General features: G+C 41.9%; 1 protein-coding gene across 13 annotated transcripts in view; it reads left to right on the top strand.

The window, feature by feature from the left end:
- Positions 1–13,271, top strand: part of AGAP1 (ArfGAP with GTPase domain, ankyrin repeat and PH domain 1) — a 390,393-nt gene that overhangs the window by 337,293 nt on the left and 39,829 nt on the right. For all 13 annotated transcript variants that reach the window (XM_042784244.1, XM_042784242.1, XM_042784241.1 and 10 more), the window contains 2 exons: positions 2,144–2,234; positions 8,511–8,733. In XM_042784244.1, coding sequence (XP_042640178.1) covers positions 2,144–2,234; positions 8,511–8,733 — 314 coding nt within the window. The remainder of the gene's footprint in view (positions 1–2,143; positions 2,235–8,510; positions 8,734–13,271) is intronic.

Raw genomic sequence — 13,271 nt, 5'->3', positions numbered from 1 at the left:
AGTAATACTGAAAATAAGTAATGGGTGGATGATCATGAAGATGAAAGCAAAATCAAGAGCTCTGAATTTTAAACCTGTATTCCTAGAGATGTGCATGTATTACGCACACAACAGAGTGGCATTAGACCTGCAGGCATATCTCAGATATTTCAAGACAGCTGGTGCCGTAGCCTGTTTTACAGTTTATTTTTTACAGCAATTGAATTAATGGATCTCCTGGGTTATCATTTTTTTGTATTCGGTATTACTCTTATAATTTTGACTGAAATTTAGGGCTTGGTCACAGACCATCCCCACAGAGAAGTAGCATAGTGTAGTCACTGCTGCAGATTCAGGTTTTATTTCAGGTTAGAGGTCTGCAGAGGGATCTTTAGGAAAAGCCCATTTCATAGAAGAGTGGAGGCAGACCCCAAAACCAGCGTATTTACTAGTTGAATCTCTAGTTATATCTACTAAGCTCCTGCATGACAAAATTTAACTGAACGTTCAGGTTGGCCTGACCATAAATGTGCAGTAATGCTCAGCCACAGGATTCTGCCATGATGAAGTAATACAAGTCACAGAAATCAAAGCATATGTGCAATTCTTCTTTAATTACACTGAATTGATTTTTTATGGTTTTCTGCCTTAACTAATATAACACAAAGCAAATCCAGGAACAGTTCATCAAAGTTTTTTGGAGGAAGAAGAACACAGCCTAAGAGGAACAGGCCTTCTACCTTGTAGTGTTTTCATATGATGACAGAAGTAATCTCTTGCCCTTTCCTCTCAAAATAAATGTTGAAAATCTGAGACTTTCTCAGCCATTGCTCATTTTTGGAAGGGCAGGAAAACTTCTTCTCGAGTCTCTGTGTCTACAAACTCATCACAGCTAGAGAGCAATGTGTTGGGTGGTAGTCAAGGGAGAGAAATGGGCAATAATTGTTCAGACCTGTAGATCCCTTAACATTATCCACCTAACAGTTGTCTTTAATGGTTTTATATTGCAAGGAGGAGACTTGTATTTTGAAATGAATGCCTGCTTTCATTGCCTTGATCTACCAGAGTAGATCAGACACCAGTTATTATCATCATCATAATATAATTTACTTCCCATTTTGTTTAAAAGATTTATTTATTTCCAATATGTATTTCTGAGATAGAGAAAAATCACTGCTTACGTGTTTTCTTGCCTTTCATGGATTTACACATTCTAATATGGATGTTAAGGAAGCACAAAAGAGGAAATTTATACACTAACATCTATATAAAAATACTAATACAAGAGAGGATAAAGAGTGGCTGGTAAGTGGCTCAGGGAGGGTTTTTTTTCCTGTAAAGTATTACTGAGGTTTCAAAACATGTCAGAAGAACTAGTTGGAATAGCAAAGTGCAGTTAGTTGGACAGGTTTAGTAGGTGTCTTGTTGATAGATCAGGAGGACATATCTCCACATGGCCGTACTTAAGACCTGGTCCTCATCCTGCTTAAATCAGCTCTCAGAGAGCACACAAGACAGTTTAGTTGGATAGAGCTAAACTACTTGTACATCGTGGCAGTCTCTCCAGGTCCAAGTGGAGGTCATTGGCAGGTCATCATGGAGAGAATTTAAATGGGAGCCATCTGATTAAATCTGACCTTTTGATGATAAAAAGGTTTCAGCTGCTTTTGCAAACCGTCCCTTAGTCTTCATTAGCAAAAGCATACACATCGATAAAAGAAATTGATTTTATAAAATAATATGCTTACCTCGTTTATCTCAAGAAGCAAACATACTGTGTGACTACTGTTCCTGTGAATAGCAGGGTTCATTTTCAAGCTCAGTTTTGCTCTGTGCGTTCTCCCCATTTGTTAGAATCCAGGCTGGAGACCCTGGCACACCGGGAGCTCCTGCACAGGGTGGAGAGAGCTCTGGGAGAAATCCCAAGCTGTCAAGCGTGGAAGGAGAGAGGAGTCCCTGCTTGGCAGGCGTGAACTTGCAGTACTTGGAGATGCCAAAGGGTCACCGTTTTTTGAGAGGCAAACCAAGGACTTGAGGTTCCCTGATCATGTTCATTCAACCTTGGTCTAAGCTTTGGTTTTGCCTTTTGTTCAGCTGACAGTTGAGTCATCTGATTTGGTTGGGTTCTTGTTTGTTGCTCATGCCTGTCTTTAAATCTGCGCAGTCCCGCCTGACGAGTCAGAACGAGGCCATGGCCCTTCAGTCCATAAGGAACATCCGAGGCAATTCCCACTGCGTGGACTGCGAAGCACAGAGTAAGTACGCCCACGTGACTCCAGAAAATTGATTTCTTCTCCTGGACCAAGACTTAAGCGAACGCCCATCATGGGCTTTGTCTTTTTTGGTGTTACGTTCCATATGTTGTTTGCCCATTTCTTCTTCATTATGGAGTTTGCTTATTCAGACTTATTTTATGTTAATTTACACTTAATATATGCTGTGTCAGATGCGTCCTATTTTTTTCCCCTTGTTGTTTCACATGCCACTTTAAATGTCAGCATTTCTTTACTTTCCTTTGAAGAAAAGGAAAAAGTAGTTTGCTATTTGACATCAGTTACTTCCATTTCTTCCCACTTTGCGTGGAGAGGGCACATGTGCCATGGTAATATTTTCAAAGAGGTAAAGTTTGATTGGTGTTTTTTCGGTTTGGTTTTTTTAGAGTTACTTGTCAGAAGAAACCAAAGTCATTGCTCATTATCTGGATACTAGAAAACTGATTTGGGATTTTTTTTTTCCTCCCCTTTGTGTTTCTTTCCCTTTTTTTTATTTTTTAAAACATATACTTAGTGTTCAGAAAAGTGTTCTCAAGAATACTTTGAGCTGCAGTTCACCTCACTAACCCTGGCTGAGGTCATTATTCTGGTGCTCTTTAGTTCCAGGGGTTTGCAACAAAGCCACAAAAAGGAAGTACTCTTGCTCTAAAGCAATTAGTTGTAGAAGCAGAAGGATTGAGAATGTGTGCATTTTTATTTCTTTGATATCTGAAGGTCAGAACTTTGGTGATTTTACATGGGAAAACATTCATTTATTTTTCTTTGGGCATAATTTTTTTTTAAGGCTTGCTGTTTAGGATTTTGACTACTGGCTAAGCCATTCTGACATCCCAGATAACTTTAAAATGAACTTTCATATGGAAATGCAAGTGCTTTTGCACAACTAATTTTCTCTCTGTATAGTTAGCAAGTTAGCTGATTTGGCCATCCACCAAACCAACCTATTATCCCATGCCTCATCCCTAGAAGGCTTGAAGGGAAGGTGGTTAGAACGTTAACAGCCATTTAAAATAGAACAGATTTTTCCATACCATCGAAATTTGCATCACATACGGACTGGTTTTAGTTGCTTCTCAGTAAACTGTCAGATATTTGTGTGCTGTCCGCGGGAGATGGGTGAAGAACAAATCCCCGGGGGTCCAGCACGCAGGGCTGTGAGCCTGGCTGGGCCGGGCTTTGAGCACCAGGACTGGGATGGTGGCTAAACAGCTTGTTGACCTGCTGGAGGGAGATCCCAAAGAGAAATTTCACAGGGGCTTTTCACAGGCAGAGAGAAATAATAGCAACATTGATAAAGTCAGGTCTTTACGTTCCACTGGCTAGTAATCCAGCATGCGGTAAACAAGAGAATATGTTGGTTTGGCTGGTATTTTAAACACAGACAGACCAAAGTGACTCTTATTTATTAGTGTTCTTTCATATTGACCTGATGTTCATTCAGATTTACACCAAAGCTTTTCTATAGTTCGAGTAAAAGGCATATAAGATGCTGTGCTGTGTATACGAGGAGGACAGGGTCTTCAAGTGACCTAGATGTATATTTAGCTCATTTGAAGTACTCACTAATGTCTGTGAGCAGACCACGATGGGAGTACTACAGATTTCTGCTCCAGTCCGTACAGCTGTGGGTGGCATCTTCCTAGACCCTGCTTACTGGTCACCCAGGCAGAGGGGGGATGCACGATGCTTTCACTGCAGACAACTTCCCACACCCACACGCTTCCTTCTGATGTATCCACGGTCCATTTCAGCTTTACCCAGAGTCCACACTATCCCCAAGGTCTGTGTGTTTCTCTCCCCAGTCATGCACATACCCCAGTATTTACGGAGCCAAGCTAGGTGTTTAATCAGAAAAACGATTTTGCAAGAAAGCAGCGCTATTTTTTGATTCTTCTCTTTTTTTTTTTTTTTTTTTTCCCCTCTTTCATTTCAGCCAGGTTGGTTTTCATCCAGATTGTTTCATGGGTCAAGCTGGCCATGCATGCATGATGCCAACAGGAGGGATGTGCCAAGAACATGTTGCTGGGAGAGGGCAGGGTGGGACTGCCCTTTTTGGCAACACTCAGCGCTCTGTTGTGTAGCTTGGGGGGGGGGGGGGGGGGGGGGGGTAGGGTAATTTTGGCATCTCAGCTGGAACCTCGTAATTGTTTGTATTCTTGGGAGATGCTTAATACCCTCTTAGATGCTTCTTGCCGTTTGGCTTTCCTAATTTTAAGGTCACCGTTGTTCCTTTTGAAAAAATGGAGGCATTTCCAAAGCGGTGTATCTTAAAATGTAGACACGAACATGAGGTGAACCTCAGCCTGCTGCTTTTTCTGCCAGGCTTTGCTTTATTTCCTTCTCTCCCTTTCTGCCTCGCCTGGGCAAGTCCTTACCCCGGGAGCATTTAGCATCACAAACACCAGCACTCTTGTGTAATGCTTAGGTAGTTTGCATCTTCACAAAGCCAGATGTTTGGGAGCAAAGAAATAGGAGATGTTGCCGTCCCTCAGCTCTATTCAAGAGCCATCAATCTTCCACTTCAGAAGTCTCATTCTTCCTCCTTTCTAGAGCTCTTTGCCTTTTTAGCACTTCATCACAGCACTTTGTTTCACCAGGGAATTTCTGCCTTGTTGTATGTTAATCAGCAGCAGTAGTACCAGCAGCATCTGTGTGCCACCAGCCTTCTGGCCCTTTGGCAGTCTCAAACTAAAGTATTTCAAAGTCCTTTTTCTAACAGTTCCCCTCCCAGAGCAATAGATGAGGCAGAGTGCTCTTTAGGTGTTGGAGCTTTTGCCCAGGAAGATCTCATCTCATGTTTTGGAAGGAAACTGATGTTGCCTTTTCCCAGAGCATGAGAGTCCCAGTGTCGACTTCTGTCTGGAGAAGGCACTGAAGGTGATCAAATTGCTTAGGCAAACCCCGAAGGATTTTAGCTCATCCAGTCTTGCTGCTTAAAGAGCAGGTGAGAGGAGTCACTCTCTTATCTGGAGAGTGTGGAATATCAGGTCTTTTCTGTTGTAGAAGAAAACAAGGAGAGCTTAAAGGGTGAGAGTTTTCCAGCCCAGGAGTCTAATAACTCACTATGATGTATTTTGTATTTGAGAGCTAAATACTGAAATAATAATTTGGGTGGCCCTGGCAAGCCAAGGGGTATGGTATACCCAACACAAAATTCAGTTTGATATGCAGAATAGAAAAAAAAAAACTCTCAAGGAACAGAAAAAATGCAAACTTTTCTCTTTCTTCTGCTGTGACTCTGCAAGATGCCTTCAGCCCTGCTTTTTATTTCCCTGGCTCTTCTGCCCCTCCCTTTAGAGATTCCCTCTGCTCACCCCTGAGCTATCTTACACATGAACTCATGAGAATTTAGCATGGCAAAGCCTTTCATCAACCACCTCTGGTCCAGAGGGGTGAAGGAGACTGTGGGGAGGGGTTATTCTTCTGAAAGAGCTGTTCCAAGAGTTTCCACCTTCAAATGATCAATCTGATTGAGTTGCAAGTCAAAGTGGGGAGGAGGTTTCTAGAGGAGAGCACTAAACACCTTTAAGAATATGGACAGCTGAAAATTGTAATCTGGATATATTCAGTGATGTTAGAAATCCCTTATTTTGTTTGACAAATTTTAAGTAAAACAAAGAGGGGAAAACAGCTTTATAACACCTCTGGCTGCATTGAATGGGCTTTTTCTATCTTTTACCATCAAATCTGGATGTGTGCATACTGGAGAGAAGCATTTTAAGTGCTTGTGAGTATTCTGAGCATCCTCCAATTCAGAATTACTCTTAGCATCAGCTAGGGGAGCTGATTTTTTATCATCTTCTTGAAAAAAAAAAAAAAAAGCAAAGAAAAAAAAGCTTGAATAGTTATGGCTTATTAAACACATGTGGTTCTTTTCAGTACAGATCAGTGATAACAGTTTTCAAGCATGGGATTTTGAAAGTGCTCAACTACATATGAGAAGAGGAAGATGCAGATAGGAGCAATGATTTGCAAATAGGGACAACTCTGAGCATGTAGTTTTCAATAACTTGCCTTAATTATCGGTGGGTATTGACTTCTGTCATCGAGCATACATCCTTTTGAGAACAGTTTTTCATGTGCACACACTGAAAGGGTTGTCGTAAGTGATATCACATCATTTTTTTCCCAGAATCCATCCAACGCTGCCACTTGACCAAGCTCCTCATTAGAGCCCTGTCTTGCTCTACATTATCCAGTTGTAACCAAGATCAGCAGGTCTGTTTTTTCACTGGATGTCTGTAATGAGTTCAACACTTGCCTTTCCTAGTTTGCCACCTTCATACTCAGCTGTGGGTTGTCAGATTGTTGAAATTTAAAATACTATCTTGACAAAATTTCAGGTAACTTCTTGGTTATTGCTTAGGTGGGCTACTTCAATCATACCAGCACTGTCAGTTGGACACAGGTGAATATTTTTAAAATGTATTCAGTAAAAGCTACGCTGGATGGGCTTCAAGTACACAGAGGTGTTTGGGAGGGAGGTCAGGACCTTAACATCAACGCTGTTAGAATAATTGGAAAAATATAAATCAGTATTTTTTTCTCTTGCTTCAGAGTTTGTGCCTCTTTGAGCTCATTGCGCTTTTTATTTTTGTGAAGATAACCCTGGCCTTTGCAGGTCAGGGACAGAGGTTTCATTCCAAGTCACAGTTTGCAAATCTTAAATTATTATCTGCTGTATTTAAGCTTTTACTGACAAATTAGTATTTCGGGTTTTTTAGTGAGTTTCAAATATACTACTGGTTCCCCCACTGGCAAGACACCGAAATTGGTGGAGATGACCTGAAGAAGTATGCTGGAAAGGAGTATGTGATGGTTATCCTACCAAGGACTTGGAAAGCATGGCAGGAGTTCTGTCTCACCTTATTTTCTGGAGATCTGAAATGCTGTGTATTCCTAATACAAGACTTGGTATGCACAGAGACTTCTAAAACAAAATATATGTTTTTCTGCTCAAGTGAAGTAAGATGGGGGGATTTTTCTTGTCAAGGATATTTTTAGATTGCTAAGGACTGACTGAAAAATACCAATTGGTGCCTTCAGTGAAATGCAGGACTTTGCAATTAAAATTGTCTGCTTTCCTTTCATATTTTTTGTCCATAGGTGACATAGCATAGAACTAGGAAGTGTTTTGTTTCCATATATTTTGGCTGACAAAAAATAACCTTTCATTTTTGGCTTACACAAAGTTGAAATGAGTTGTTGGATGAAATTATCCTGAATGGAAGGGGACACTGGAAGTTAATTTTCTATCAGCTCTAGATTTTATTTAGATTTGAATAAAAATTGCCTGCCCTCTCAATTAATCACCATTTTCCTGTTTAGCATTCAAGATAGCATGCTAGTTCTTTGGGAGGCCCAGGGTAAGGCAAGAAGAAAAGATCTGACAGCAGGGGAGATTAAAAAAAAGCCACAAAAAATTCCTCCCATTCGTCTTTCACTGCATTGGTTAAAATGAATGTTTGTTGGAGAGGAGATTCATACAAATCTAGATTTAAATAACACAGGACAGTGACAAAAAAGTGAACCATCTTGGGAAATGACTTTGAATTTCCCGGCTTTTGTCAGGTTTGTCACAGCCTCATCATTTGCGGGGTTATTTTGTGTGTGTGTGTGTGTGTGTGTGTGTGTGTGTGTCAGTGGAATCCTTCTGGCTCGTACACTAAAACTGGGACTGTTCAAAGTATCACATTTTCATCTTAGTACTTATCTCCCTGATCTTAGAGATGAAAACATACCCCATAGTGTGTTAGATGTAAAAGCCATATGTAGGTGATGATATAGATGGTTATTAAGGGAGTTGATATAGTTAGCAACAGAGACATTGTATCTAGTCACGCTTTTTTTTTTTTTTTTTCCTCCTTTTCCCCTTGTAATTGGCTACGAGTGGCTCTAGATTCCCAAGGAGGGACTTTCTCCTCTACTTCATCATCAGCTGTCTGTCAGCGCATTTGTATTTTCTTTGTTTCTTCTTTTTTCTCTAATTCCAATCTTTCTTTTGACCAGAGGTAGAATGATACATCTTTTAAGACCCCCCTCCACAATTTTTTCTGCTCCTTGAGGGTTTCTCAGAAGAGTTAGCATCTCCACAGGGCAAAACTGACTCTACCAGAAGACCTTCCAACCGTGCTTTTGGACAGGACACCTGCATGGGTTTTTATTGCTCCCGAGCCAAAATCTTTATCCACAGACATTAACCAGAAAGGCTTGTTAGGTGTTTCATTGCACTAATTGCTTGTGTCCCTTTTCCTGTAGACCCCGACTGGGCCAGCTTGAATCTGGGAGCCCTCATGTGTATCGAATGCTCAGGTATACACCGAAACCTTGGCACGCACCTCTCCCGGGTCCGCTCTCTCGACCTGGATGACTGGCCTCTAGAGCTCATCAAGGTGATGTCTTCTATCGGGAACGAGCTAGCAAACAGCGTCTGGGAGGAGAGCAGCCAAGGCCATATGAAACCTTCGTCAGACTCCACGAGGTAGGCTTTCCCACTCCATCTCACCGTGGCACACGGCGGGCGGGTAGTGTGTGATACCGCCCGTGGCTGAGGCTGTAAGCTGTGAGCCCATAAATCCTCCTTCTGGCATTGCAGGCAGAGGTGGTGGGACGTTACAGAGTTTTACAACGTGGACTTTTAAAATCCTCCCTTGGAGTACGCCTTGTAAAAATCATTACGTATATTATATATATATCTTCACTGCATGCCCAGGAAGAACACATGTCAAATGGGGGGTGTCAAAAGTTGAGTGACCCCGTCACTTTTTCACTCTTGTGATGGTTTCCTCAGCAGCTCTACAATTTTTTTGTTCAGATGACTGACCAGCAAAATGGCGGGAGATGGAAACCTCCCTTCTGGTTGTTCCTCAATCTGAATTATACTGTAATGCATTTCTTTGTTTCCTTCGGCCACAAGGTTCCTGGCTCTTGGACTATCAGTTTGGGATTAATAATCTGCCTTCAATAGTTCAGGCTCACCTGGGAATTTGTACCTGGCTGTTGGGTCTTTGGGTTCTCATGATGGATGTTGAAAGTCCTGCTTGCTGTGGACTTGCTTATATTTTTTATGTGATATATGTGAAACCATAAGTTAGTGGGGGGGTGTTTTTCCTATGAGAAGATTATTTTGCCTACCTCTCATAGCTCAACACAGCGAAAATCTTCTTTCTGCAACGTGTTGTCCTACCAAAAGCTAAAGGATTTTTATGCTTAATTTATCCTGATCAGTGTCAGGGAAAGATGTTTTGAAAATACCTTCCTGATTTTAGTAGATTTGAGATGTAAGTGCTGCTAGTTACAACTAAGGTGTTTCCTTGGGGGAAGCAGAGTGACCTCTGGCTGACTGTGTTTCGGGGGGGGGGGGGGGGGGGGGTGTGTGTTCAGGCAGGAGAAGGACCTTCTGGGCTACCTTGCACAGCTGGGCCAACCTTTGAAGTTGTCTTCAGAAGCGAGTTGTAATTGTCTTAGGGGGAGCTCCAGGGGGTCAGCCTGCATCCGAGCCCTGGTCAGTCCCCTGGTAGCAAACAGCACCGTGGAGGTTTGGCTCTCAGCATTTGCCCCTGCATATGAGAGAAATCAGGGAATTATATTCTGATTTTGTTGACGTATGTCTCTGGATCCTGCTTTTTCCAGTAGCAGATCAAGTGAAATTATAACCTGGGAGCATATACCTCCTACAGTGTAGGAGTAGGTTTGTACTATTGTCTGTAGTAAAGTCAACTGTTTCTTATTGCATTATTTCGTTAGCACTGAAAAATGAATTTGTGGTGCCACCTTTGGTTCATCTTCGAGAATGAAGCCAGTACATTAATCAGGCTACTTAGATGAATGACTATGCATATAAAAATGTTCAGGGAGACCTACACCAAGGTTTTGTTCATACATAAACTGTATGTCTGCTGTATACATGTATATTACTAGACAGCTAGTAAAATGATTTCATCAGGTAGATTGAAATCAACTTATTGCTGCCTTTCGGTCATTAGTATTACTTTAATCCAGAGATTTTATATTGTTGCACCTAACAAATATATGCTGCTCCTTACTGCTGAGGTGAGCTGGAGAGATACATCAATTCTAAATACTTAAAAAGAAAAGGTTTACATTCAATTGGATTTTTATTTTTAAAAAAAAACATTATTTTAGTATTAATATAATAAAGATATTATCATGAAAAATCTAAAATATATGTCACTGTGATGAACAGAGTGCCATCCATCTGAATTAAATAATTCAGTTTTTTATGTTTGGAATTGAGTTTTACTTACAGAAAATCAACGTTGTTCTCTTTGTATCTCATGTTCTGCACTTACTTTAATTCTTCTTTGCTTCTGTACATCTTCATGTTTATATTCAGCTGCTCATGTTTGTCAGTAACATAATTGCACTTTCTCTCCTTCACTGTAACATTTTTGGACAAAAAGATTCATTTTATAAATATGTATTGCCAACTGTGTGTCCAAGTGCACACTTATGATGGAAGAGCTGCTAGAAAAAATAGAATTAAGATTATGTGAAAATTTTCCCACAAAGCAATTGTAATCTTGCTTTGCTGCTCCCATTTTTTCTGCTGCTTGCATCTGGTACTGAATTGATATTTTTTGCATAAGTATCTGAAAGGTCTTCTTTTTCAAAGTGAGTTCCTCCTTTTGTACTTTACTTTGGTCTTTACTAGCATCATAAGCCTTCTGTCCAAGATGTGGCAAGAAAATAAGTTCAAGTTCTTTAGCTATAGGTTGTGCATTCCATTTTCTCGCTGCTGTTTGCAGTTGTACGTGAGGAATCCTATCAGAAGCAGCTACAATGAACCTGAAATGGGCTTAAACAAACCCCCTTTTTTTGTCGTTGAGGGACCGAAGAGGGAAAAGGCAACTGAAGTTGAGGGAATCAGGGAAGAGGCAAGAAAGTAAGCAAGTAGAAATATGGCAGGGAGCTGAGATTTGGAGTTCTGGGGGAAGGATGGAGGGAGTCCAGGGATACTTGGAGATCAAGGAAGAAAGAAGCATTCAGCAGAACTCCTTCTGGAGGGGAAGAGAGCTGAGAGCTGTTGCTGAGGGGCTGTTCCAGCCCATGCTGGTGAGCTCTGGGATCAGCCAGAGTCTGAGAGCCACTGTGAAGAGGCTCGCACGCTCAACATGCTCCTGCTTTAAGGAGTTCTCATCAAAGCCCCATCGGATGGGAGAGGGAAGTGCTGCCATGTTTTCCTCCAAGTTTCTCCTGAGCTGGTTCATATGGACGTTCCCTTCTGCAGCCCCACTTTACTACATCTGTCCTGTGTAGTGTTCTCATTTTCAGTTCCACTTGATATACTCATTAGTCCACCCTTCATGGCTTTCCATGTTTGCTCAGATCTTTAGGCTGTTCCTGCAAACAAAGTGTTGGAAACACAAGAACAGATCTCTTAACCATTCCCCCAACTGGTTCAAAAGCTTAGCACAAAGAGTCAGTAAAGACCTTAGATAAATACAGTCTTCTCATGGTTTTCTTTATGATAGACATGTCTCTTAACTCTTCTGTCTCTACTGTGCCACCCCCCAGAGCACCAAAAGTTGTCAGGACAATGATGGACCCTCAGTTAATGGACACTTGTAGAGGGGATCAGACATGCATGGGTTGCACCATTTCATGTTGCGTCTTTCTGTTGGAGACGAAGCCATCAGTGGAAACCCACAGGCTTTCTAGGGGCAAAAGAAGGGGTGTTGACTGCTCCTCAGGTACTGAATCTGTTGGGCTGGGAGGCTGGAGGAGCGTTCACGTGCTGGACTAAAAGGAACCTGGAAGTCGTGACATGGTTTCAAAAGCAGTTCCTTCAGCTTGGAAGAAGTTGACACTCATTGCTGAATCATTGCAGTGACATCCCCTGCGTTTCTGTTGAGTAGAGGGAAGAGTGGAGGGACCCAGGTAGATGGATGTTTTGCAGGAGTAATTGCCAAACAGCTACTCTAGGTCACGGCATGATTAAGGAATCTTACTCAGGAAAATGTCACTAATATTTCTGAAAACAGAGCTGTGCCAGGCTGTGACTACAGCTCGCATCTTCAATTTTGTACACTCAAAAATAAGATAAACATTATCAAACTTAAACCACATGAAATATACTACACTGCTGTCCTTTCCTAGTCCACTCAAATTCACTTAAAACTCTTTCTCTGAGGAAGTCGTGGGGAAAGATAAACCTGGAAGTGTATTTTGAAGGTCAGAAAGGATCTCAGATTGGTGGTGTGAACTCAAAGTCTGAGAATTTTGTAGCAAAAGGCATTAGTCCTGTTACTTTCATTAAGGATATATTGCTCAGGTACGTCCTCTAACGTTAACACGTGCTAGCTCTCATCAAGTCTGAGAGGCAGCTTATAAAATTAGCAGATCTCCAGGTCATTTGGTGCCTTTGGATCAAAAGCAACAGCTTGGATAGCCTCTCGCATGAAACTGGGGTCCCCGAGGAAGCAGCAGTGGCATGAGGCAACGTTCAGACTGAGGGTGTTGGCGTGATTACAGGGAGGGAAGAGGGATAAACACGAGCTCCTGGTGAGCACGAAAAGTTGGCGAAGCGGCACAAAACTCAAGCACAGGCGGATATGTGAATGTGAAAGAGAAAAGGGACCAGCTGGCCTCTGAGCAGTGGTGTCCGTGGGTCCCTGATTAGGTCAGCTTTGGAAGGCTGGTAATTGGTTCCAGCAATTACCAGCAGCCCTGAGAACCGCCGCTCAAACTTCGGGAGCCCTGTGACAAATTGAAGCTGACTGCTGGTGAAGGAGTATCGACTTCCCATTTCTAAACAGGGGGATCATTAGTCAAGAAAAGCATCTTTTAATTACTCGCAGGAAGAAAAAAAAAAGAGGGGAGGGGGGAAGGAAGAAGATCTTTCACTATGGATCCTGCAACAACTGCCGTTTTTTTTTCCAAGTGTATTCAATATTAAATTTATTGTCTTGGAGGGGAGGAGGTGAGCAGGGAGGGTTTGCCTGCGGTCCCCCTGCTTCAGTAATGCGGGTTTAATTTGGAGTAAGAAGTCAAATTAGA

This window comes from Tyto alba, unplaced genomic scaffold, assembly GCF_018691265.1.
Source record: "Tyto alba isolate M040663 unplaced genomic scaffold, T.alba_DEE_v4.0 Super-Scaffold_7, whole genome shotgun sequence".
Classification (NCBI taxonomy): Eukaryota; Metazoa; Chordata; class Aves; order Strigiformes; family Tytonidae; genus Tyto; species Tyto alba.
This window is presented reverse-complemented; position numbering and strand designations above follow the sequence as displayed.